The sequence below is a fragment of the Salvelinus namaycush genome, chromosome 7 (genome assembly GCF_016432855.1).
Source record: "Salvelinus namaycush isolate Seneca chromosome 7, SaNama_1.0, whole genome shotgun sequence".
Classification (NCBI taxonomy): domain Eukaryota; kingdom Metazoa; phylum Chordata; class Actinopteri; order Salmoniformes; family Salmonidae; genus Salvelinus; species Salvelinus namaycush.
The window spans coordinates 22,295,887-22,317,987 of record NC_052313.1 but is presented as its reverse complement, the minus strand read 5'-3'; the positions used below and the strand labels follow the sequence as shown (position 1 = coordinate 22,317,987).

The window sequence follows — 22,101 nt, the reverse complement described above, 5'->3', positions numbered from 1 at the left end:
TCTTGGCATCGAAGAGAACACGTTGCAGTTTAAGCTAATTGCAATTCTACAGATTTTGTCACGTGGAAGAGAGTTTTTTAGTTGTTATTTTTCCATGAGGCAGAGTGAGAACTTTGCAGTTTTAGAGTTAAAATGACAGCGCATCTATGTAAACAAAATAACTAGGGGGAATACAAAAAGTATTGAGTTGAAAAAAAATAATTGGTTGATAGTACTGTTGATAGCAATATCCCTGTGAGCCTCCTAGGCCCATGTTGCCCAGGGTTAAGAACATAAATTGCAGGTAAATAATATTACACCCTCTAAACTTATTCCACGGATCAATTAGCCAAAATGTGTTTAATCTGTTGTTAGTAATAATCATTAATACAAATTAAATATTGCTTTTATATTTTGACATCTGGCCACAGACCCCACTTTGAGAACCCCAGCTCAAAAACACACTTAGAAATACAGTATAACAATTAAAAAAGGCACAAGGTTCTATGGAGACAATACAAAATTAGGTAGAGATGACACGGTTTTAGCTAAGGGAAGGCACAAAAACATTACACTTATTGACAATCATTACACTGTTGATACCAGCTTAAAAAAAGGTCTGAAACCACATTCACACATGGGAAGAAATGACATACAAGAAAGAAAAACAAGGAGTTAGTAAGTTTCCCTTCTTACCAGAGCAGTGATATCCCTGGAAAACTGCCAGCCGACAGGTTAGAGGCAGACAAGAGGAGAGAAGAAGGAGAGGGGAGAAAGAGGAGTAAAGATGTGCAATAGAGAAACAGAGGCTGGAGCTGTCATGGCTACGGTCGCTGTGTGAATGCACCACAGAAAGGCAGAGGGCAAGAGAAGAGCAGTGAAAAAAGACGACGGGAGCAGGAACGGATAGGAGGAAAGTCACAGTCACGTTTGCGCTGCCACCTGCTTGTCCCTCTGCCACCTGAGGGCTGCCTCTCACCCACATAACTGCCTCCTCTCACAAACACTGCCTGATAGTAGTCATAAGCCAGGGGTAATCTAACTGCCTACCGCTGCTGCTGTTCACTAGCTGCCTCTACCTCGGTATCCCTCTCTTACAGTGGTTATAAGAAAGTCACCACCCCCTTTCAAAATGTTCATCTTTTGTTGCCTTACAGCCTGAAATGAAAACACATAAAATCAGACTTTTTCAAGCTTTATTTAAACAGTAAATCAAAAAACTCTGAAAATGTATTAAAAGTCAAATTACCCTATTTGGTTAAGTTAACCCCCCCCCTTAGAATTGCAATTGCAATCTTGCTGAGGTATAACCAACCACCTTCCAGATCACAAATACATTTCTAACACTAATTGCTGTGTATTGCTCGTTTTATTTACTGAGAATAACCTCAGGCTTCAACAGTGCTCCGACACATTCCTAAATGTCAAAAGATGTTTGTGTGGCTTTGGCAAGCTGTGGCCAAGCCATCTAGCTATGCGTGGAATTTAGCATCACACTAGGGGCTGGAGTCGGTTCAGTTCCTTACTCCAGATGAGAGAACCAGTGGAAGTGAATAACAGGATGTGACTGTGGTTGTAGGGTGGTGTGGTCTGGCATAGCGTTATCGTCTGCTGGGCTCTGGACCCTGACGGGTGGCGTTGGTTTGCTGTGCAGATCACTGAGCCGGGCAGGAATATGGGTAGGTGGAACGAGGGGCCCTGGCAGGCTGGCACCACAGAGGCTCTCGTCCTCTGGTCCTTAAAGCTCTCTGTCCTCTTTCTCTCTTTTCTATAACTCTTTCGTTCCACACTACTTGGCTCATCCTTCACTTTCACTCCGCAGTTCTTTCCATCTGGGCCACTACTACTCAGCCCTTTTCCTACGCACACACAAACACACTTTCAAGCCCACAGCCAATACTCTTCACCTACTGTCAACAGTCCACCGCTGGTCAGTGATCCATGAGAAATGGACTGGAGTTTGAGCTAACCTGAGGGACAGTGCATGAAAACCTTAATGTTCAAAACAGTACTGAGTGAACGATCAAATCAATCAAATGTATTTATATAGCCCTTTTTACATCAGCAGCAGCAGTTACAAAGTGCTTATACAGAAATCCAGCCAAAAATGATGACTTCTCTTCCCTCTGTCCATGGCAGGGAGTCTGCTGGATGCTAAGCCCTGCACAGAGAGCCCAGTGCGTGGTGTCTATTTATGGGGAGGAAATTCTCTGAGTGCCGTTAACCCAAAGGGGACAGTAGTATTATGGGAGTGAATATTATATGATGCTACATTTCTCTTAGATCTAACGTCCTGTTTAGGGGGTTCTGGTACAGGACATTGTCACTTATTTTCAAATCGATCTGTGAACACCGTAGATTGGAATGGCTTGAGCAATAGCCCTGGTTCCCACGGACACAGTACTATATTTTCTGAGCCTGTGTGACTATGAAAAGGTTATGAAATCTGTAGGTTATGAAATCTGAAACCACTTGAAGCTGGGATGTCCCCCTACCATTTAATTCGCCCTTCCGACTGTCCATCAACTCCTGCCTAAACCCTACGTCATAGCCACTGACAAAGCACAAGCCTGCAATCCTTACTTCATATACCACTGTAGCACATTCTGAGATTGATTTATAGCATCCCGAGTGGGGCAGTGGTCTAAGGCACTGCATCGCAGTTGCTAGAGATCCTGGTTTGAATCCAGGCACTGTGGCAGCCGGCCGCGACCGGGAAACCCATGGGGAAGAGCACAATTGGTCCAGCGTCGTCCGGGTTAGGGGAGGGTTTGGCCGGCAGGGATGTCCTTGTCCCATATCACTCTAGTGACTCCTGTGGCGGGCCAGGCGCATGCACGCTGACACGGTCACCAGGTGTACAGCGTTTCCTCTGACACATTGGTGTGGCTGGCTTCCGAGTTAAGCGGGCATTGTGTCAAGAAGCAGTGCGGCTTGGTTGGGTCGTGTTTCGGTGGATGCATTGGCTCTCGACCTTCCACTCACAAGTCTGTACGGGAGTTGCAGCAACGAGACAAGACTAACTACCAATTGGAAACCATGAAATTTGGAGAAAAAGGGGTACAAGTTTATTTTTATTTTTTATAAATAGCCATTCATCAAAAAATCATTCAGATTTTAAACAAAAAAACACCAATGAGATTAAAGGTGAGTTCCTAACGAGTTCAGGAAGCCAAGCTAGAGCTCTGTGAGACGTTCAAAGTGATGGAGGCAGACATTTTGATCAAGAGAGACCTTTAAAAAGTATGCACATTTTCTCTAACACTAAACACACAAATATATATTTTACAGTTAAGGAAGGTGAAATCTTAGTTTAAAATTTTGACTATACTATATTTAGAAAGCATATAAGTAATTTCAAGCCTAGTTCATATAGCTTTGTTGAATATGAAATATGTCAAAGTATTTAATATTTTCAACATATTTGTACTGTGTCCCTGAGCTTGTGTCATCACAAGTGACTACACATTAGCAATTACAGTTGAAGTCAGAAGTTTACACACACCGTAGCCAAACACATTTAAAGTCAGTTTCACAATTCCTGAAATTTTATCCTAGTAAAAATTCCATCTTAGGTCAGTTAGTATCACCACTTTATTTTAAGAATGTGAAATGTCAGAATAATAGTAGAGAGAATGATATATTTCAGCTTTTATTTCTTTCATCACATTCCCAGAGGGTCAGAAGTTTACATACACTCAATTAGAATTTGGTGCATTGCTTTTAAATTGTTTAACTTGAGTCAAACGTTTTTCAGTTCTGCCCACCAATTTTCTATAAGATTGAGGTCAGGGCTTGTGATGGCCACTCCTATACCTTGACTTTGTTGTCCTTAAGCCATTTTGCTCCAACTTTGGAAGTATGCTTGGTGTCATTGTCCATTTGGAAGACAAATTGGCGACCAAGCTTTAACTTCCTGACTGATGTCTTGAGATGGTGCTTCAATATATCCACATAATTTTCCAACCTCATGATGCCATCTATTTTGTGAAGTGCACCAGTCCATCCTGAAGCAAAGCACCCCCACAACATGATGTTGCCACCCCCGTGCTTCACGGTTGGGATGGTGTTCTTCGGATTGCAAGCCTTCCCCTTTTTCCTCCAAATATAACGATGGTCATTATGGCCAAACAGTTCTATTTTTGTATCATCAGACCAGAGGACATTTCTCCAAAAAGTACAATCTTTGTCCCCATGTGCAGTTGCAAACCGTAGTCTGGCTTTTTTATGGCGGTTTTGGAGCAGTGGCTTCTTCCTTGCTGAGCGGCCTTTCAGGTTATGTCGATATAGGACTCGCTTTACTGTGGATATAGATACTTTTGTACCCGTTTCCTCCAGCATCTTCACAAGGTCCTTTGCTGTTGTTCTGGGATTGATTTGCACTTTTCCCACCAAAGTACGTTCATCTTTAAGAGACAGAACACATCTCCTACCTGAGCGGTATGACAACTGCGTGGTCCCGTGGTGTTTATACTTGCGTACTATTGTTTGTACAGATGACCATGGTACCTTCAGGCGTATGGAATTTGCTCCCAAGGATGAAGCAGACTTGTGGAGGTCTACAATTTGTTTTCTGGCGTCTTGGCTGATTTCTTTTGATTTTCCCATGATGTCAAGCAAAGAGGCACTGAGTTTGAAGGTAGGCCTTGAAATAAATCCACAGGTACACCTCCTATTGACTCAAATGATGTCAATTTGCCTATCAGAAGCTTCTAAAGCCATGACAATTTTCTGGAATTTCCCAAGCTGTTTAAAGGCACAGTCAACTTAGTGTATGTAAACTTCTGACCCACTGGAATTGTGATACAGTGAATTATAAGTGAAATAATCAGTCTGTAAACAATTGTTGGAAAAATGACTTGTATCATGCACAAAGTAGATGTCCTAACTGACTTGCCAAAACTATAGTTTGTTAACAAGAAATTAATTTGTGGATTAGTTTGTGGAAATTAATTAGTTTTAATGACTCCAACCTAAGTGTATGTACATTTCCGACTTAAACTGTATAACTATTTTTACCAGAAAGGTGAGATTAACTTTTCTTGGAGTATGCAGCATTACTAATTATTGTTTATGGCCCTCATGATAAAGAATTACTTTCGGGATTACGTAGATTACATTTAACTGATTACATTTAACAATCCCTATTCTGTACACTGTCCAGCACTAGGATATGGGAACAACTAACTACCTTCTGAGAAAAAGTACAAAGTAACTACCCATCCCACTTTAGGCACAAACAAAATCAATTCATGATTCCCAGAAACCTTCACAAGTGACTTTAATTCTCTAGTCAACAATAATCAAGGAAGATATTCAAGCACAAAGTTAGGAGGACGGTCTTAAATTAATTGTACTTACCAACTGCAAAATGTCCTCATCTTTTGGCATCACACATAGTTCCAACGAGGTGTCGCTGTGAGAGGGACAAAAGTAGTAGAGATTCCACTTGCGAGTTGGAGCAGTAGTGTGCACAATCAACATAGTTCATGTAAAAACTAAACTTTTTTTTGGTATAGTTTAGACTTAGCTTTAAGGTATGTTCATGAGTAGGAGGGTAACAGTTTAGTAACATTGGGAACTGACAGTTATATATGCCATGGGCACATGGATTGCTCAACAATGTCTGTGTGCCAATTTCCAAGGAACTTTAAATGGGTAGAGCAACATTTGAAAAAGTGCCTGGAGATATTGCATTTCTGTGACACCACATAGCACCCTTTGAATTTTCAGAGAAGGAAACGGTTTACGTTTCACTTAAAAATATTTAGTTTGAATGATTAGAATAACAAAAAGCTGTTCATTTTCACTTAATCTAATCTTGATAGTACCGAAACGAGACAAGGTTTCTGAAATGTGCATAGCCTTAAATACTTTAATAAGGCACTTCCTGGTAAGGTTTCCTGCAACCTATTAGCATTGTTTGAAAATACCCCCCCTTCTTCATGTAAAACTCCATGAGAGTGATGTATAAGAGAAGCAGGCAGTCCCTTACCTGTTCTGTATCAAAGCGATCACTTGGGAGTACGTCTTTCCAATGATACTTTCTCTGTTCACCTTTACAATCCGGTCCCCTGAAGGGAAGAGAATTCACATTGAAAACACATTGAATGTCTCCAATGGACATGTAGCATATGAAACGAAAAACACAATCATTGACAGTGGATGGTTGCAACGCCATATGACAATTTTAAAATGTGTTGCTCAGTGTGCCCAATAATCCCTCATCTTGGGTAAGGATGTAGCTCCCAGTACTGTAGCATTTCCCCTCAGACAGATAAGACTGTGTTGGGATCAAAGGGGAATAGTGACACTGCATAAATGTGTTTAGTCAACCCTACTGTACACGGTGCCTACGTCCCAAATTAAAATGGCACCCTATACTCTATATAGCGCACCCCCATAGGGCTCTGGTCAAAAGTAGTGCACTTTATAAGGAATAGGGTGCCACTCGGGCTTTTTCATTCAAGTTTTCTGAAGAGGAGATCTACAGGAAGCTGATTAGAGGGAGTTATGGACAGAGTAGAGCTAATTGTGGGAAAACCAGTGCACTCCTTTCCCAGGAAAGGGGCTATTCAGTAGTAAAAAGAGAAAGCTAGGCTGTGTGTCTGTGCTAGGGTTGAATAGCGGGAACCAAGATCAACCACCCAGACCCACTCCCTTTTCCCAGTATACATAACTGCAAGAAACCAGTCAATTATAATAAATAATTCCGATGAACAGCACAACGTGAAATAGAACTGTTAAACTATATGCAATGTCTAAATCTGGCTTCTCTACGGGACACAGCCTACCCTCTGCTATCTGCATGATCAATCATCAATGCTCAGGGTGTGGACAGATAGCGCATCTCAGTATGGAGGGCAGTTCACAATGAGTGTACACTACACAAAAGTATGTGGACACCCCTTCAAATGAGTGGATTCGGCTATTTCAGCCACACCATTGCTGACAGGTGTATAAAATATAGCAAACAGCCATGCATTCTCCATAGACAAACAGTGGCAGTAGAATGCCCTGTACTGAAGAGCTCAGTGACTTTCAACGTGGCACCGTCATAGGATGCCACCTTTCCAACAAGTCAGTTCGCCAAATTTCTGCCCTGCTAGAGCTGCTCCGGTCAACTGTAAGTGCTGTTATTGTGAAGTGGAAACGTCTAGGAGCAACAACGGCTCAGCTGCGAAGTGGTAGGCCACACAAGCTCACAGAACGGGACTGCCGAGTGCTGAATCGCGTAGCACATAAAAATAATCTATGCCAACTGTAAAGTTTGGTGGAGGAATAATGGTCTGGGGCTGTTTTTCATGGTTCGGGCTAGGTTCCAGTGAAGGAAAATCTTAACGCTACAGCATACAATGACATTCTAAAAGTCTCTGTGCTTTCAACTTTGCGGGGAAAGCCCTTTCCTGTTTCAGCATAACAATGCCCCCATGCACAAAGTGAGGTTCAAACAGAAATAGTTTGTCGAGATCGGTGTGGAAGAACTTGACTAGCCTGCACGGAGCCCTGACCTCAACCGCGTCGAACACCTATGGGGTGAATTGGAACGCCGACGGTGGGCCAGGCCTAATCGTCCAACATCAGAGTTAACAAATAACAAAAAAATATATACTTATTTTATGTATTTAATTAACAAATTCCTGTGTGAAAAAGTCATTGCACCCTTACACTCAACTGGTTGTGCCACCTTTAGCTGGAATGACTGCAACCAAATGCTTCCTGTAGTTGTTGATCAGCCTCTCACATCACTGTGGAGGAATTTTGGCTCTTGCATGCAGAACTGCTTTAACTCAGCGACATTTGTGGGTTTTCAAGCATGAACTGCTTGTTTTCAAGTCCTGCCGCAACATCTCAATTGGGATTAGGTCTGGACTTGCCTAGGCCATTCCAAAATGTCAAATTGGTTACCATTTTCATGTAGAGTTGATTGTGTGTTTTCGATCATTGTCTTGCTGCATGACCCAGCTGCGCTTCAGCTTCAGCTCACAGACAGATGACCCGACATTCTCCTGTAGAATTCTATGATTCAGAGCAGAATTCATGGTTTCTTCTATTAAGGTAAGTTGTCCAGGTCCTGAGGCAGCAAACCATCAAACTACCACCACCATGATTGACCGTTGGTATGAGGTTCTTACTGTCGAATGCAGTGTTAGGTTTTCGCCAGACATAACAGGACCCGTCTCATCCAAAAAGTTGACTGACGTTTGCCAAAAAGCACCTTGGAAGCAGCTGGATGATCATCGAGACCTCTTGGAAGAATGTTCTATGGACAGATGAGTAAAAAGTATAACTTTTTGGATGACATGGGTCCCATTATGATTGGCGAAACACACAACCAGCCAATCTTCGTGAAGAGAAGTGATAGCCGTCTGCATCTTATTCTAGTCCTATATTATTCAAGCATGTCATTACAATGATGAAGATAAGGACAACAAAACATTTCATTTGCCTGTTGAAGGAAGGAATGAAGAAACAATAGAGAAGGAGGAGGTAGACTAATACGCACATGGCACAACATTAGGGGAAATATTATGAAAGGTACAGCGGCAAGAAAAAGTATGTGAACCCTTTGGAAATACCTGGATTTCTGAATAAATTGGTCATAATAATGATCTGATCTTCATCTAGGTCACAACAATTGACAAACACTGTCTAGTTAAACTAATAACACAAACAGTTATACGTTTTCATGTCATTATTGAACACAGCGTGTAAACATTCACAGTGCAGAGTGGGAAAAGTATGTGAACCTTTGGATTTAATAACTGGTTGACCCTCCTTTGGCAGCAATAACCTCAACCAAACATTTTCTGTAGTTGCAGATCAGACCTGCACAACGGTCAGGAGGAATTTGACCATTACTCTTTACAAAACTGTTTCAGTTCAGCAATATTCTTGGGCTGTCTGGTGTGAACTGCTCTCGAGGTCATGCCATAGCATCTCAATCGGGTTGAGGTCAGGACTCTGACTGGGCCACTCCAGAAGGCGTATTTTCTTCTGTAGAAGCCATTCTGTTGTTGATTTACTTCTGTGTTTTGGGTCATTGTCCTGTTGCATTACCCAACTTATGTTGAGCTTCAATTGGCGGACAGATAGCCTAACATTCTCCAGCAAAAGGTCTTGATAAACTTGGGATTTTTTTTTTCTGTCGATGATAGCAAGCTGTCCAGGCCCTGAAGCAGCTAAGCAGCCCCAAACCATGATGCTCCCTCCACCATACTTTACAGTTGGGATGATGTTTTGATGTTGGTGTGCTGTACCTTTTTTTCTCCACACATAGTGTTGTGTGTTCCTTCCAAACAACTCAACTATAGTTTCATCTGTCCACAGAATATTTTACCAGTAGTGCTGATAAACATCTTTTTTGGACAGCAGTGGCTTCTTTCGTTGTGTCCTCCCATGAACACCATTCTTGTTTAGTGTTTTACGTATCTTAGACTCGTCAACAGAGATGTTAGCATGTTCCAGAGATTTCTGTAAGTCTTTAGCTGACACTAAAGGATTCTTCTTAACCTCATTGAGCATTCTGCGTTGTGCTCTTGCAGTCATCTTTGCAGGACGGCCACTCCTAGGGAGAATAGCAACAGTGCTGAACTTTCTCCATTTATATAAAATGTGTCTTTCCGTGGACTGATGAACATCAAGTCTTTGAGATACTTTTGTAACTCTTTCCAGCTTTATGCAAGTCAACAATTCTTAATCTTAGGTCTTCTGAGATCTCTTTTGTTCGAGGCATGGTTCACATCAGGCAATGCTTCTTGAGAATAGCAAACTCAAATTTTGTGAATGTTTTTTTTATAGGGCAAGGCAGCTCTAACAAACATCTCCAAACTCGTCTCATTGGACTCCAGGTTTGCTGACTCCAATTAGATTTTGGAGAAGTCATTAGCCTAGGGGTTCACATACTTTTTCCAACCTACACTGTGAATGGTTAAATGATGTATTCAATATAGACACGAAAAATACAATAGTGTGTTATTAGTTTAAGCACACTATGTTTGTCTATTGTGTGACTTAGATGAAGATCAGATCAAATTTGATGACCAATTTATGCAGAAATCCAGGTAATTCCAAAGGGTTCACATACTTTTTCTTGCCACTGTATATATGTGCCAGCCTACTAATTATACAAATGTAAAATATTATATTTCAAAATCAAATTCACTAGCATATAACTGAAACTTTGTAGGTCACATGTTCTGCACCAGCATGGCATGTTCTCGCCAACCTTCATGGTTCGAATGAGGTCCGTAATTCCAATCCATATAATACAGTACAGTAATACAGTCCACACATTCAAAAAGATTAGGCTATTGGAGCTTGTTTCATTTATTACCCAAGAGAGCACAGCGACATCTAATGTCTTCAATGTTTTTCTGTTGTGCGTAATGTGCGGTAGCCTATATCATAGGCTATGTATTGGATAACGGCTTGGGATCATAAAATGGCTTTAATGTAGGGCTCATAAAATGTCCTTACTTGTATGGCTCATCAGGCTTAGGTAGCATCAGGCTTGAATGTTCATGTTGATCAAAGCTCTAATCAAATCCAGATATATTTATACGTTTTAGAATGACACTTCCAGTTTTGGCAGGAAATACCAGGTTACCAGGAAGTGATTTATTCTTGGATGGAACATTTGTAGGACATTTGTGGGAAAATATTCAACCCTAGTCTGTGCCACTTTGCCGTTCCTGCCATGTAGCCAACCAACAGAGCCGAGAGTACAGTGGCATTGCATGCGTATATAGTGACACATTCTCTGATTGGCTTTAATTAAATTAGATGACAAGACAAACCTTTGTTTTGACAACAAGCAATTGATATAGAAGTGAATGTGGTCTTGAGAATCCACAAGCGTCAGGGAAATGTATCTATATTGTGTAGTCAAATCAGGGGCAGCAGGTAGCCTAGCGGTTAAAAGCGTTGGGCCCCTAACCGAAAGGTCAGCAAGGTGGAAAAATCTGCCCCTTGAGCAAGGCAGTTAACCCCCAACAATAACTGCTCCCCGGGCGCCGATGATGTGGACGTCGATTAAGGCAGCCCCCCACACCTCTCTGATTTAGAGAAATGCGGAAGACACATTTCGGTTAAATGCATTCATTTGTGCAACTGACTAGGTATCCCACTTCCCTTTCAAAAAATAAGTGGCACGAAACATGAGTCATGCTGTTGTTACCTGTACAGAGTCCAGCTCCGTGGGCAGGGCCTCCCTCCTTCACTTGCTTGACGAAGATGGTGTCCATTGGCTCCAGCCTGTTCCTCTGTCTCCCTGGAAACGGCAAAAGCGCACAGGGGGTCAGGTGCCATGGTGCAGATCCAAGGGAATATCACTACTAGGATTAGAGCTAGCTACATCACTAGCATTACAGCTTGCTGGCACTTTCAAATGTTAGCATAGGTACACATCTAACATGTGAAAACATGGTCTAGGGAGGGAGAAAGTGTTCTCATTTAAAGAAGAGGGAGAGCTCTCTTTTCAGATGAACACAGCAGGGTTTACTCAGCTAGAACCACACACTGCCAAGAGGCCAGACAAGACAGCACAGTGTTTCTACACGCCATTGAAAAGTTTGTTAATCTGAATAAATTGCACGCCTCTATCTAATATATATATATTTTTGAAATAAATAAAAAAGTTGCAACATCTGCATCATTACACATTAACATAGGCTTCTCCACACAGACCCCTACTTTTAGTGTTCAGCGTCCGAAATAATGGGGTGAACCCTGAATTGCGCTTAAGGCAAATTTGAACTTAAAATAGTCAACCATTACATTAATGCATGACTAAGTCAACATTTTACGTAAATGCCTCAAGGTTAGGATTCATCAACTAGATTGAGTCGCGCGCCAATTTTTTCTTGAGCAGATGGTCGGCGGGCCGGAACATAATTGCAAATGAACAGCAAGAAGCCCAAACAGATATGTTTACTAATGATTATAAGTAATTGTTTTACTAACTTAGTCTGTCTATTAAACGTTCTATATCTCCTCTTTCCAACTGTAATTTGATGCCTGAACAGCTAATACCTAGATGCACAGGAGTGTAGAGCACTATAGGCTTTTGCACTTCAGTAAAAAAAATAAAACAAGTTTGACAGTCTATACAATGACTGAGGTTTAAGTGCAATTTCAAATCCAAAGTGCTGGAGTACAGAGTCAAAACAACCAAAAAAATGGATCACTGTCCCAATACTTTTGAAGCCCGCTGTATAGGACTCTGATACCAGATGACATACCTAGTTTAAAATGATGTCCATCTGATAGTTCCAGTAATGAAGCGATGACGCATTACTTTGTGCTTGGCTAGCAACTGCAAATGGAAATGGGGGTTACGCCTAGTAACCAAAGAATGACATGGCTCCAACGCAAGGGGAGTAATCAACGACCTTGTGTCACCTACACACAAAACTCAATAATGTGAAGGTGGAATTTCATTTTTAGAAATGTTTACAACTTAAAAATGAAAAGCTGAAATGCCTGGAGTCAAATCAGTATTCAGAACCCAATAGACCTAGCGTTGCAAGCGCTATGCTCTACCAACTGAGCCACACCGGACCTTTGTTAATGCAACCCCTTTGTTACAGCACGCCTAAATAACTTCAGCAGTACAAATGTGCTGAACAAGTCACATAATAATTGGCATGGATGCAATAATAGTGTTAACCATGATTTTTGAATGACTACCTCATCTCTGTACCCTACACATACAATTATCTGTAAGGTCCCTCAGTTGAGAAGTGAATTTCAAAACAGAGTCAACCACAAAAACTAGGGAGGTTTTCCAATGCCTTGCAAAGGGCACCTATTGGTCGACGGGTGAGAATAGTACAAGCAGCCATTGAATATCCCCTTGAACATGGTGAAGTTATTAATTATACTTTGGATGGTGTATCAATACACCCAGTAACTACAAAGATACAGACGTCCTTCCTAACTCAGTTACCGGAGTGAGGAAGGAAACCGCTCAGCGATTTTACCTTTAGGCCAATGGTGACTTTAAAACAGTTAGAGATTTTAATGGCTGAGATGGGAGAAAACGGAGGATGGATCAACATTGTAGTTACTTCACAATACTAACCTACATGACAGAGTGAAAAGAAAGATGCCTGTACAGAATACAAATATTCCAAAACATGCATCCTGTTTGCAATAAGACACTAAAGTAAAACTGCAACAAAAACATTTTGGGATTGGGGCAAAATCCAACACAACACTGAGTACCACTTCATATTTTCGGGCATGGTTGATGGCTGCATCATGTTATGGGTATGCTTGTCATCGGTAAGGACTAGGGAGTTTTTTTTTTAGGATAAAAATAAACGTAATAGAGCCAGGCACAGGCAAAATTCTAGAGGAAAACCTGGTTGTCTGCTTTCCAACAGACACTGGGAGACAAATTCACCTTTCAGCAGGACATAACCTAAAAAAAACAAGGCAAAATATACACTGGAGTTGCTTACCAAGACGACATTGAATGTTATTGAGTGACCTAGTTACAGTTTTGACTTAAATCAGCTTTAAAATCTATGGCAAGAAATGAAAATGGCTGTCTAGCAATGATCAACAACCAACTTGACAGAGTTTGAATTGTAAAAATAATAAATGTGCAAATATTTTACAATCCAAGTGTGCCAAGCTCTTAGAGACTTAAACAAAAAGATTCACAGCTGTAATCACTGCCAAAGGTAACATGTATTGACTCAGGGGTGTGAATACTTATGTAAATTCGATATTTCATGTTCAATAAATTTACAAACATTTCTAAAAACATGTTTTCACTTTGTCATTATGGGGTATTGTGTGTAGATGGGTGAGAAAAAAACATTTAATCCATTTTGAATTCAGGCTGTAACAACAAAACGTGGAATAAGTCAAGGGGTATGAATACTTTTTGAAGGCACCGTACAAGCACCACTGTGTTTGTGTGTGTGAAAAGGGGAGGGTGTCACCATAGAGTGTAGGGAAGTGTATGGGGGTGGTAATGTATTCCTGTGTGTCTATTTGTTTGTCTGAGTGGGTGAGACAAGAGGTCGAGGGAGATTTTCTCAAATGTCCGGTAAATTGAAACGCTGCCGGTCAAATGTCCGGCGACGCATTTTCACGACGGAAACCCTGGCCGGTGGGTGGGTGCGTGAGTCCCTGGGCTGTGTGCCACGCTGTCAGTTTAAACACTGTACTCTGGACAGGCTGTGGAGATGAGGCAGCTGGAGCTTTGTCCTCTTTAAAAGATCTTTATTACAAGTGTCAGAACGAAAAGGAGAAGGCAAGCACAACTCTGTACATTTACACAAACAGTCAGCTTCTGACCTAAACATCTCTCTGAACAACATATCCCTGATTCTCACTATTAGTATGGACAGAGACACTGACAGAATTCTGGAAGACCCACATGTGGAGAGACATGCAAATACAAAGTGTCTCGCTCTTGCATAATCGTGTGCCACTTCAGGAAAGTTGTGCATTTTGCTGCCCTAAACTCCCTCTTGTGGTGGAAAATACTAATGTCAGAGGATGAATGCTTCTGATGAGTGAATAAATGCTCTGAATACTTTAATATTATTATTTTTAAACAGCCCAAACTAATCTTATAGATCTACTCTATTGGTGTTGAATTGTCTATTTATTTTGCCAAAGCCTTTGCCTACAACAAATGAACACTATTCTGGTATATTTATGGCAGCCTTGTAGCATATCTGCAGTATATGCCTATGGAACCTACAGTACAATGGCAGAAATGACCACGGTGAGCACAAAACAGACTAAACCTAACCTGCAATGTGACAATTTGTGCATGTTATCCTGTTTTAACTACAAATTGATTTCCACCATAAGAGCGACACCTTTATTCCAGCAGATGGCACTAGAAGGCATACAATGAGGAACAAAGCCATTGCTCAATGTTACTTACATGATGAGAACTGTAGTAATCCAAGGGCAAAACTGCATTACCCTTCACCTTCATGCTATTTCACTATTTAATTTGTCCTAATTTGTCTGAAGGATACCATGGAATCCCAGTTCCAAATGACAAGGCTACACTGGTATTTCCATTTTAATGTAAAATGGTTGCAAGTGTCGAAAAAAAAAAGGGTATGACTGTTTATCTAATTTAAATCTTATTTAATATCTAAGGTTAAATAAACTGACTGACAATACTGCTTAAAAAAGAAAGATTGAGGACACAAACCTCTCTTGCCGATAGAGAAACCCAAAAGCCTGCTCCTCCCTGTTCCATCAAGAGAAACCTCTCCTCATCCCAATCCAACATCAATCCGACAACGTTCAGATTCGACTGTACAAATTGGATTCTGGAGTTTTCAGCCCTGCAGCTGGATGAGCGAGATTAAAAAAAAAATCAGGAAATCAACAGCTTTGGATATTTTTAAAGTCCCTATCCTACTAAAGTAGAATGACAGTTGAGATTGATGAAATAGGACAACATTACATATTTGACCTTTTTAACTCGCAGACAGCTGTTGGCTGGAAAATGATTAAAAAAAATAATAATTTTACTTCGATATAAATATTGCTACAGCCAGATGTAAATATAAGAATCAGATTTGTTCCATCGAGCAGACCAATAGGCTTTTAGCTATAGTGATACAGTATGCGGCTTTCCCTTCAAGCTACTACTTGAACAACTAATACAGTTGTTGAAGCGTTCTACTAGAGGTCAAGGTAGGAGAGGTCGAGTCAAAGAGCAGTGGGCTGGATTCAAACCCATGCTGAATATGACATAATATACTGTATGTTTTCCGGGGTCAGTGCGGCTCTAACTGCTGGACAACACAGGCCACAAACTGCTTTAAATCAAATAATCCATCATAACATGTTATTTTTAACAATAAAAAGGATAACCTTGCAAAAGGCTTTTGCAGTTTGTGCTAACATCCTAACCTGGTGGAGGTCTCTCGTGCTCTCTATAGAGTACTGTTTTCCAGGCAGCGCTTGTCTGCAGTGTAAAGCCTGGGCTTCAGCGTTTTGGTTTGGCTTCAGCGCTGCATCAGCTGGTTTGGCTGCGGTCCCTGCATGCGCAGCTGGGCCTGGTTGTGTGGGCTGGCTCCATCACTCTCCCGTTGTTTTGGGTTAGATAATGTTATTCTACAGAGGGGCTGGGAGCAGCGCCCGCCGCCTGCCTGCATTAGCCCAGACAGAATGCAACAGGGCCTCTAATATTTTCTTTCCCTCTTTCTCTTGCACGTAGTTACATAGGGCACAATGCACACAAACAATCACATGTGGATGTACACGCACTCATGCCTTCTCTTCCTCTCTCACGCCCCCTTGTTCTGTCTCTCTATCCCTCTCGCTCGTAGAGGGACGGGCCTCTGTTTGCCAACACTTCAAAAACAACTGACAGAGAGGACTGTGTGTATAGATGGTAATCTGTGACTCTGGTACAACAGGAATTATAAAAATAGGAGGCGCATGATCTCTAGTCTCCATATAAACACTAAGAGTGATTCTGCCCCAACCCATGGTGTGGGAAAGTCTGGGAAATAGGAATTGATCATATACCAATAATAATCTATCAAACTGCTTTCAGCCACGATGCATCTACCGTTAATAACTAATCAGGTTCAATGTTCAAAGAAGATGGGTATCATGACAATCTTCAACCCATCGTAACCAAAAGTTTTTACAGTACATAACGGAGACATCAATTCATTGAGTAAAATCCTGTGAGTCAGTTGATGCATAAGGTGCCTTCAGAATGTATTCATACCCCTTGATTTATTCCACATGTTGTGTTACAGCCTGAATTCGAAATGGATTAAATATACACTGCTCAAAAAAATAAAGGGAACACTTAAAACACAATGTAACTCCAAGTCAATCACACTTCTGTGAAATCAAACTGTCCACTTAGGAAGCAACACTGATTGACAATAAATTTCACATGCTGTTGTGCAAATGGAATAGACAAAAGGTGGAAATTATAGGCAATTAGCAAGACACCCCCAATAAAGGAGTGGTTCTGCAGGTGGTGACCACAGACCACTTCTCAGTTCCTATGCTTCCTGGCTGATGTTTTGGTCACTTTTGAATGCTGGCGGTGCTCTCACTCTAGTGGTAGCATGAGACGGAGTCTACAACCCACACAAGCGGCTCAGGTAGTGCAGCTCATCCAGGATGCCACATCAATGCGAGCTGTGGCAAGAAGGTTTGCTGTGTCTGTCAGCGTAGTGTCCAGAGCATGGAGGCGCTACCAGGAGACAGGCCAGTACATCAGGAGACGTGGAGGCCGTAGGAGGGCAACAACCCAGCAGCAGGACCGCTACCTCCGTCTTTGTGCAAGGAGGAGCAGGTGGAGCACTGCCAGAGCCCTGCAAAATGACCTCCAGCAGGCCACAAATGTGCATGTGTCTGCTCAAACGGTCAGAAACAGACTCCATGAGGGTGGTATGATGGCCCGACGTCCACAGGTGGGGGTTGTGCTTACAGCCCAACACCGTGCAGGACGTTTGGCATTTGCCAGAGAACACCAAGATTGGCAAATTCGCCACTGGCGCCCTGTGCTCTTCACAGATGAAAGCAGGTTCACACGCACATGTGACAGACGTGACAGAGTCTGGAGACGCCGTGGAGAACGTTCTGCTGCCTGCAACATCCTCCAGCATGACCGGTTTGGCGGTGGGTCAGTCATGGTGTGGGGTGGCATTTCTTTGTGGGGCCGCACAGCCCTCCATGTGCTCGCCAGAGGTAGCCTGACTGCCATTAGGTACCGAGATGAGATCCTCAGACCCCTTGTGAGACCATATGCTGGTGCAGTTGGCCCTGGGTTCCTCCTAATGCAAGACAATGCTAGACCTCATGTGGCTGGAGTGTGTCAGCAGTTCCTGCATGAGGAAGGCATTGATGCTATGGACTGGCCCGCCCGTTCCCCAGACCTGAATCCAATTGAGCACATCTGGGACATCATGTCTCGCTCCATCCACCAACGCCACGTTGCACCACAGACTGTCCAGGAGTTGGCGGATGCTTTAGTCCAGGTCTGGGAGGAGATCCCTCAGGAGACCATCCGCCACCTCATCAGGAGCATGCCCAGGCGTTGTAGGGAGGTCATACAGGCACGTGGAGGCCACACACACTACTGAGCCTCATTTTGACTTGTTTTAAGGACATTACATCAAAGTTGGATCAGCCTGTAGTGTGGTTTTCCACTTTAATTTTGAGTGTGACTCCAAATCCAGACCTCCATGGGTTGATACATTTGATTTCCATTGATCATTTTTGTGTGATTTTGTTGTCAGCACATTCAACTATGTAAAGAAAAAAGTATTTAATATGAATATTTCATTCATTCAGATCTAGGATGTGTTATTTTAGTGTTCCCTTTATTTTTTTGAGCAGTGTATATTTTTCCTCTCACCCATCTACACATAATATCCCATAACGACAAAGTGAAAGCATGTTTTTTGCACATTGATTGAAAATGAAAAATAAATCTCATCTACACAATACTTTGTAGAAGCACCTTGGTGATTACAGCGGAGTCATCTTGGGTATGTCTGTATCAGCTTTGCACATCTGCATTTAGGGATTCTCCCCCCCCCCCCCCCCCCCCCCCCCCCCCCCCCCCCATTCTTCCTTGCAGATTTTCTCAAATTTGTATGAGTACCACTTCAGTGTGGCGGCAGCACCCCCGGCCCCCACGACGGCGCACGTGCGACACCCACACTGCTCAAATCATAGCTTCATAGGCGAAGCTTCCACGACCGGACCCACAGCAAAGTTTGATTCTAGCCCACGTGAGATTTCATAACTTAAAACCATGACCAGAGAGAGACGGTCAAAGAACACAGGAAAGAGCTGCTGTTTTTATGAGCGAGTTCATGTTTAAGTTTTTATTCAGCACTGTCACTGTTTTTATATTTAAAAAATTACAACACAAACATGTTTCTCCCTACTTCCACTCGCTCTAATACCAGCACAGCAGCTGCAACGAATGAGTAGCCATTAGCCAAGTGTATCGATAGACCTGCATTTTCATTATTAGCAGCTCATCGTGTCTATTTTAATATCAAGGAATATTACATTTTCTCTGGTAATAGGAACAACATGAATTTGTGCATGAGGCATCAATAATGTGGTGCGACTCCAGTTTCGCCATCAGGTGGAAGACCCCTGTCTCTGGTCAGTCTCACCGGAGCTAAGGAGAGAGCAGGAACCCTGAGAGGTGGGCCCGCTGCTGCTCTCTCCCTCCCTCTGATGAGACTGACCATCAGATGCAGGTCTCATCAGTCCAGTACAATAAGTGCTTCAACCACTGATACATTTTGTTATTAAATTTAGAGTTTTGAAATATATGGTTTGAGAAGAACAATATTGTCAGGCCAAGCATAGTCAATATGTTGTGATAATGTACTACGCCTACTGCACAAACCTCATTCTGACAGACCAGTTTCTATTAGGTTAATGTTGCATAGGCTTCCATTTTTGAAGTCATGTAAAAAAACTTTTTTTAAAAAGAGCCGTAGACCTTGGCTTGCTATTTTGAATCCAAAAGTCATCTTGACTCAATAAAGGTTGGTGACCACTGCTTTAAGGGAAGAGTTAGCCGGATGGAACTTCGCTAAGGAAGGTTGGGGGTTTTAAAGCCCACCAGAGAATATTGGGGAATTCTACTTGCTTGTGCTATTGCTCCCTCTGCAATCTTTATGGAGGCCGAACAAAATCTGCCAAAAATGAAATAAAAATTGGACATCTCCCGTGAAGACTTTCACACAGAACAAAAAACAAATATTTTAACAGATGTAGATTTTTATGTTTCTGGAGCGCTTTTTCATCCCCGAAGTACCACAGCTTCACAAGCATAATACAATATATCTCATGTGTATAGTCCTCTTCAACAGCTAAGTAAAATACACAGCCAGAGAGAGAAAGACTGAACTGGGGGGAAAGCTAGAGAGAGGAAACGAGTTAGAAGACTATTTCAAATAACAGCCGTTCGATATGTACACAATCATTGTGAAAAGCAACAAACAGACATCAACACTTCTAAACACAATTCCACAAACACACACTTCCCATCTGTATGTTTAGATTGTGTCGAGATTCTTCGATCCCAAGCAGGCAGGCAGGCAGTGTGTGTGTGTGTGTGTGTGTGTGTGCACGTTCCTGGGGTTTGAAGGGGTTCCAGCGGCAACACCCAGATAGTCAACATGGGGTGAGGCGAGCGGAGCAGGCCCCCTCTATCCAAACAGCAACAGCCTCATCACACACTGGCCCAAAGTCAAGCAAATAAACTCCACTGCTGCTCTGGAGGGAATATGGGACCGCATGACACAGGCTAAAAGGGCTGAACGAGGAAAAACTGGATGGATCTCAATACCTTAAAGTGTCTTTCCTGCCTGTGTCCAATCTAATACACTTAGCTGCTGATCTGAAAGAGCAATATAGTGGGACCCTACCAGTAGATAGACGGAGGAGAAATATATCATATTGAAGTACTGAGGATGAAACCAAACAAGAATATCACCACTTCATACTGCGGTCCAGGCGATCTTAGAGAAAGCTTGTGGGAGGAAAGCTGAGAGGGAGAGTCTTGCGAAACCGAGTCTTACATGAAGTAACATTTAACATTTGTGAATCTTGCAGGAAAAATCTAAACTGTTACAGAACAGGACTCAATGTGGCTACCATTTACGAGCGTTGTATGAAACATAGGAGGATTTACAGGACCCGGACCAAGGGGGCATTAGGGGCTCTCCAGGCAGGGGGGAACGTTATTCATCTTCTATTGCGGAGTGATGAATGGTATATGCATATGTGGGTGCACACGCATAGAAACAGACACACACGCACAATACTCCTAAGGATTTCCTGATGTCACAGTGGGGGCTCTGTGTGTTTTATGTTTCGGGCCTCGTGCCGAGCGCGACACGGAGATGGCTAACAAGATGCTTACAGGAATTCTCTCCGCTGCTCAATTTCCCTTTTGTAAGACCAGAATCTGCCTGCTCATGAGCGGACTGTTCCCTCCCTCTCTGCTCATCACTTCACTTGCCCAGTCATACCATAACCAGGGGTTGTAAGCAAAATTATTTTCCAATCGTTTCATTCTGAGCAGAAACACACTTTGTTGCATTCCATTCCACTGTTCCAACCAGCAAGTACAGGTTTATATTGTTCCTTTTTTAATTGTTATTTTACCCCTTTTCTCCCTAATTTCGTGATATCCAATTGGTAGGATCGAAACCGTGTCTGTAGTGATGCCTCTAGCACTGCAATGCAGTGTCTTAGACCGCTGTGCCACTTGGGAGGTTCTGTTCCTTTTTTAACCAGTGAAATCAACTGTTTAAAAAAAAAAAAACATTTAGCTCATTAAGTTACTTCACCAATAAGTGGGGACAGAGCAGGCAAGCTAGTTGTTTACATGCGTGACAGACAAGTGTAGCCTATGGCGCAAGATGCAACTGAAATTTTGCCGGTAGGTAGAGTGAGCAGTGGTGTAAAGTACTTAAGTAAAAATACTTTAAAGTACTACTTAAGTAGTTTTTTTGAGGTATCTGTACTTTATTTATATTTTTGGCAACTTTTACTCTACTATATTCCTAAGTAAAATAATGTACTTTTTACTCCATACATTTTTCCTGAAACTCAAAAGTAGTCATTACATTTCAAATGCTTAGCAGGACAGGAAAACGGTCCAATTCACACACTTATCAAGATAATATCCCTGGTCATCCCTACTGCCTGTGATCTGGCAACTCACTAAACACAAATGCTTTGTTTGTAAATTATGTATTGGAGTCTGCCCCTGGCTATCCGTAAATAAGAAATAAAAAAAAGAAAGTTGTGGCGCCTGCTTAGTATAAGGAATTTAAGTATATTTGAACAATTACATTTACTTTTGATACTTAAGTATATTTAAGACCAAATACTTTAGGACTTTTACTCAAGTAGTATTTTACTGGGTGACTTTCACTTGAGTCATTTTCTATTAAGGTATCTTTACTTTTACTCAAGTATGACATATGGGTACTTTTTCTACCACTGAGATTGAGAGAGGATTGAGGCTTAAAGTAGAACTGACAGCATTTTAACTACTTTGCAGTCATGAAAAAGACAAACATAATAGTAAAAAAATATCAAATTCCCAGTTTATGCTTC

General features: G+C 42.0%; 1 protein-coding gene across 1 annotated transcript in view; it reads right to left on the bottom strand.

The window, feature by feature from the left end:
- Window positions 1–22,101, bottom strand: part of LOC120051099 (rho GTPase-activating protein 21-like) — a 98,768-nt gene that overhangs the window by 19,569 nt on the left and 57,098 nt on the right. The window contains exons 5-7 of the mRNA XM_038997758.1: window positions 11,159–11,251; window positions 5,975–6,053; window positions 5,341–5,395 (exon numbers count right to left, since the gene is read on the bottom strand). Of these exons, the coding sequence (XP_038853686.1) occupies window positions 5,341–5,395; window positions 5,975–6,053; window positions 11,159–11,251 (227 nt within the window). The remainder of the gene's footprint in view (window positions 1–5,340; window positions 5,396–5,974; window positions 6,054–11,158; window positions 11,252–22,101) is intronic.